Source organism: Helianthus annuus, chromosome 17 (genome assembly GCF_002127325.2).
Source record: "Helianthus annuus cultivar XRQ/B chromosome 17, HanXRQr2.0-SUNRISE, whole genome shotgun sequence".
NCBI classification, from domain to species: domain Eukaryota; kingdom Viridiplantae; phylum Streptophyta; class Magnoliopsida; order Asterales; family Asteraceae; genus Helianthus; species Helianthus annuus.
This window is the reverse complement of record NC_035449.2, coordinates 176,575,201-176,579,809: the sequence shown is the minus strand read 5'-3', so window position 1 is coordinate 176,579,809 and position 4,609 is coordinate 176,575,201. Positions and strand designations below refer to the sequence as shown.

At 29.4% G+C, this 4,609-nt stretch overlaps 1 protein-coding gene across 1 annotated transcript; it reads right to left on the bottom strand.

Annotated features, from left to right (window-relative positions):
- Positions 1-885: 885 nt before the first annotated feature.
- Positions 886-3,549, bottom strand: LOC110925279 (replication protein A 70 kDa DNA-binding subunit C-like). The gene is made up of 11 exons (XM_022169239.1): positions 3,397-3,549; positions 3,026-3,293; positions 2,812-2,911; positions 2,590-2,717; positions 2,381-2,465; positions 2,180-2,312; positions 2,058-2,112; positions 1,689-1,741; positions 1,398-1,592; positions 1,197-1,265; positions 886-1,104 (listed from the first exon to the last, which is right to left on the bottom strand). The coding sequence occupies exons 1-11, from the start codon at positions 3,547-3,549 to the stop codon at positions 886-888; spliced, it is 1,458 nt and encodes a 485-aa protein (XP_022024931.1).
- Between the last annotated feature and the right edge of the window lie 1,060 nt (positions 3,550-4,609).

Below are 4,609 nucleotides of genomic sequence, written 5' to 3'. Positions count from 1 at the left end.
CGATTTGTTTTTAAAAATTAGTTTATCAGAATTATATTGAAGGCAAAAATAGTGTTCTCATAATGGCGCAACTTCCTTGTGACCCACACGAAATTGGTTATGCATTATTTCTTACTTTATGATAATTATGTATTAGTGAAATAACTTTAGACAACAAATACAAACATAAAAAAATTCGTTTAAACAAACACTATACTTTTATGAATATGTGAAATGGTATTCAAGTAGTGATTCTTAAAAAGTCTCAGTGAATCAACAAAAATTTAACTGATTGAGGTTACTTAATGTTAATCAACACGAAAATATGAATATAAGGTGATATTCAAAACACCTCTGATACTACATTTTTTAACGAACAGATGTAAATGATGAACCATATAATATTAACTTCACATAAAAAGAAAGTTATGGTATATGAAATAATACACAAATCAATACTAATAAGACAGTTAAAAGGTATGACTGATACATAAGAATAATAACCAAAGATACAAAAAATATAAGAGAAATCACATTATAAAAACCGTCAAGAAACATAAATATTCATTATAATGCCAAACAAAATCCTCAATAGCATACTTATGTTTTATTAGGTATGTTGTTTAGTTTTAAAGTTAATTTAGGAACTGATACAATATGAGTGAATATATTTTGGACTGGCGATGATAAATAATAGTCTAAAATGTTTGACTAATAAAAACACTTTTTAATACAAGATTCAGCACAAGGAAAACCAAATGCCAATATAAAAAACCTTAGTTAATTCCAAAAATATTCAAAATCAATTCCAAAGAATGATCAATAGCATATAATGCCTTATTCCAACACATAAGTCTTAAAAATATGTAAAAGGGAAATTCATATCGAGACCATGGGCAGATTCCTTCATTTCTCTAACTTTGGGGTGATGAGGTCAAACTTGATAACATCTTTTATTTCAACATTCCCAGGAATGTTCGGACGTTTAGTAGAAGAGCTGTCAACAGCATCAACATCATAAACTTCTTGAAGGTTACGTTTGATGTTTTCCAACTTTGACTGACCATGATCGGTAACATCAACATGTTCTGGTGTAACATTGTCACCAATTACAGAATGTGATTCCTGCAAAGAAATAAAAGAATAACTCTCAAATTTATTTTGGATGGTTATTGTTGTATTAAGTAAAGTTACACTGTGCAAAATTTAAATGTTACCTTTGATATGAATTTGACATTACCGACCGAATCAGACAATGATTGAACATTTGACTCAGACTGATCAAACTACACCAAAAAAAATATATAAACAAAGTTGTATATTATGGATAAGGGTGATGGGGGCACCCGCAGGGAGGGTGATCGGTGTTATAATAAGATGTTTACATTAGAGATATTTTTTGGGTACTACTAAATTACCTCATTAATTTTCCATTTATTCTCTAGCGCTGAGAGTATGTCGTCATCAGAAGATAACATAGAAATTCCATAGTTTTCCGACTGGTTAGCAATGTTATAACTGGAAACTTTGATTTGAAAAGCAAACTTTCTGTTGATCAGCGTATCAAACTCAGTTGGAAGTGTTTGAAAGGCTCCTTCTGTGGAACTGTCAACCTATTTAAAACAATGAATTTTGTATCAGATATATGAACTGAATACATTATAATTACAAACCTAATAAAATTGAGGATAATTAGTTAAAAGGTGTACCTTTGTATAAACATCCAGGAGTTGTTTGGCGGTTTTCTTAAAAAGCTTAATAGCTTCATAATCAAACAACGTACAAGACACAGTCCCTGTCGAATCCTAAACCCTTAGCGGTATCTTGTATCTATTAGGTAGCAATAAATATATAGCCAAACATGCAATTAGATTATATGTTATGGCTGAATACAATAACAATTAAATAAAAAATATATATTATACCGATGAATAGGGGTAATGTCAACAGCCTCGCAATCACCGTTTGTACACTCAATGATATTCTGATCTAAAACGTGAAAGCTGCCGTCCTCTTTTTCAACCAGCTGAGATCTCTCTTCAATTTGTTTCTTACAATGATTGCATGCTAAATAGTACCAAGGCTATGATTTGATATTGCAATAACAGTACCAACAATGACAATCTTCTTCTCCTATTATTATAAATTATTAGAATATAAGTGATAATTAACAAAAAAATATTATATGTAAGAAATGTACCTTATCAATGGAAGAAATGAAAGCATTGAACACAAAGTCACCAGCATTAAGAAACTGATCTTCAACATTGGATATCACTTGAGAACATGATTGTTTACTGGAAGACGATTGAGAAAACTCCTTCTCCACATACCTATAAGAGGAGTAATATTTAAAAAAAAAAATCAGTTTAACTTTAATTGGAGAATTACACAGAAATACCTGTCTTTGAACTCTCTTATCTCATCAATATCAGAATTAATGAATAGACGACTTGCTTCAAACATATTGGTAAGGCCAATTTTTTCTGTATAATGTTATACAATTTGCAAAAACATACATAGCAGATTTATTAAATCTATATATATATAAGAAAATAAAATAGCTGAATAATATTATGTTTATTCATTAAATATATTTGAAATGAGTACCTTGATAGATGTTTACCGTGCCAAAATGCACAAGAAGAACCACATGATCTTCGCGGTTCTTACCATTCATGTAATCGGACATCTCGATTGCATAGTTTTCCCATAATGTAAGACTAATCTTGGTATCACTGTACAATAAATATTTTAAATTTATAAATCCAAACTTATACAATATGAAATCTATATATATCTATATATATATAATGTATTTAAAGTGACTACTGGAGATCTTTGAGAGTTAGGTTCATTTGTTTGGCTTTAGTGCCATCCTTTTTATCCACATCCTCAATAGGATAAGACACAACCACGTAACCAACAAAATCTACAAAACATAACAATGTATTAGTGTAATAGACGTTTCACCTATTTAAAAAGTATTAACATATTTTCGATAAAGATAGAAAACAGTTATATAAAACTGGTGAATAATCCATACCTATAGGAGTATTAGCTGGAACTTTTTTGGTCAACACAGATTTAAAATCAGTGAAACGAAAATAGTAGCGAGGCCCAGACCAATTCTCTATTTTCAGAACAGAACTGAATGGATACAAAGATAGCTTCTGATATTTTCCCGTAACCTTTATCTTTGTAGTATCTTTTGCAAGTGATGGTTTGTGAATCAATAAACAGTCATCAACAACCAAATGCTTGAGGAACCGTTTGAAAAGTTTGTTCAAACAGCTACATTGAATAAATGAACCCTGAAATCAATAATACATAATGTATTTAAGTTCATCAACATGCATAACCAATAATGTATAAGAAATTATTAGGAAGTTTCATTAAAAAACCAAAAAATGTAACCTCCTCATCCATCAACAACATATCAACTCGATATATTTGCTTATCATCACCATTCATTTTTTTATGCCACAATGATATGATCTTGGCCTTGATGGTGTAGTTAGTTAAGTGAGCATCGAGTGACCGGAACATAGTAATCTTATTGTTCTCCATTGAAGTGGTATAAAATTATAAGTGTTAAATCCGTAAACTAATTTATATACTACATAACGTACATGTTTTGGAATGATTGTTAACTAATTTTGGAAGTTTCAAAAAGACCATCAATCAAGTTTATTTACAGAAATGATTGTCGGTTACATTTTAAATTTGGAAGATTCAATTTCCTTGTTTTTTACGTTTGGAAATTTTTAAATAAGAATGCCATTAATATGAGATTTACAATCTATATTATAATTACATAGCAACTTACATTACATCTATTATAAATCAAAATTTAGTATCATTTAGAATCTAATACATTAAAAAGTGTATCAAACTTTTATAATACCAGGAATTGGGAACACATAAAAATTATAATTACATAGCAAATTACATTACATCTATTATAAATCAAAATTTAGTATCATTTAGAATCTAATACATTAAAAAGTGTATCAAACTTTGATAATACCAGGAATTGGGAACACATAAAAAGTAACAGCGGACTGCAAAAATTGAAAATAACAAATTGTAGAATTGCATTTGGGTACTGTCTTATTAGTATTCAAAAACACCTCTGATACTATCTAGGGTTTAACGAACAGATGTAAATGATGAACCATATAATTTACCTTCACATAAAAAGAAAGTTATGGTATACGAAGTAATACACAAATCTATACTAATAAGACAGTTAACAGGTTTGACTGATACAACACCATACCTGGGGGATAAACAACACCATACTTTGTGATTTTTAAATAAATAAAACATAGGCTTCAACAAAATCCAAAAAACATCAGACTCAATCAACGGATGTAAAACCTAAATACATTAAAAAGAACAATGAGTGGTGAATATCTGGTTTAGGATATGTGAAATAAGAATAGGAGAAATCATAAGTGAATGCAAATACAAAACATACAAACCTTGAATCAGTTACGATTATCAAGAATCAACGGATGTAAACCCTAGATACATTAAACATAACAATGGAAGCTGAATACCTGATATAGGATATGTGAAATAAAAATAGGAGAAATCATAAGTGAATGCAAATATAAAGAATACA

What these genes read in the sequence shown, in the direction of transcription:
- LOC110925279 (XM_022169239.1), bottom strand. Translation starts at nt 3,549, where the DNA reads ATGGAGAACAATAAGATTACTATGTTCCGGTCACTCGATGCTCACTTA. An exon ending in TCATTTCTTCCATTGATAAG is followed by an intron (nt 2,113 to 2,179) that starts GTACATTTCTTA and finishes TTATAATAATAG; the next exon opens with GAGAAGAAGATTGTCATTGT. An exon ending in TCCTGGATGTTTATACAAAG is followed by an intron (nt 1,593 to 1,688) that starts GTACACCTTTTA and finishes TGTTTTAAATAG; the next exon opens with GTTGACAGTTCCACAGAAGG.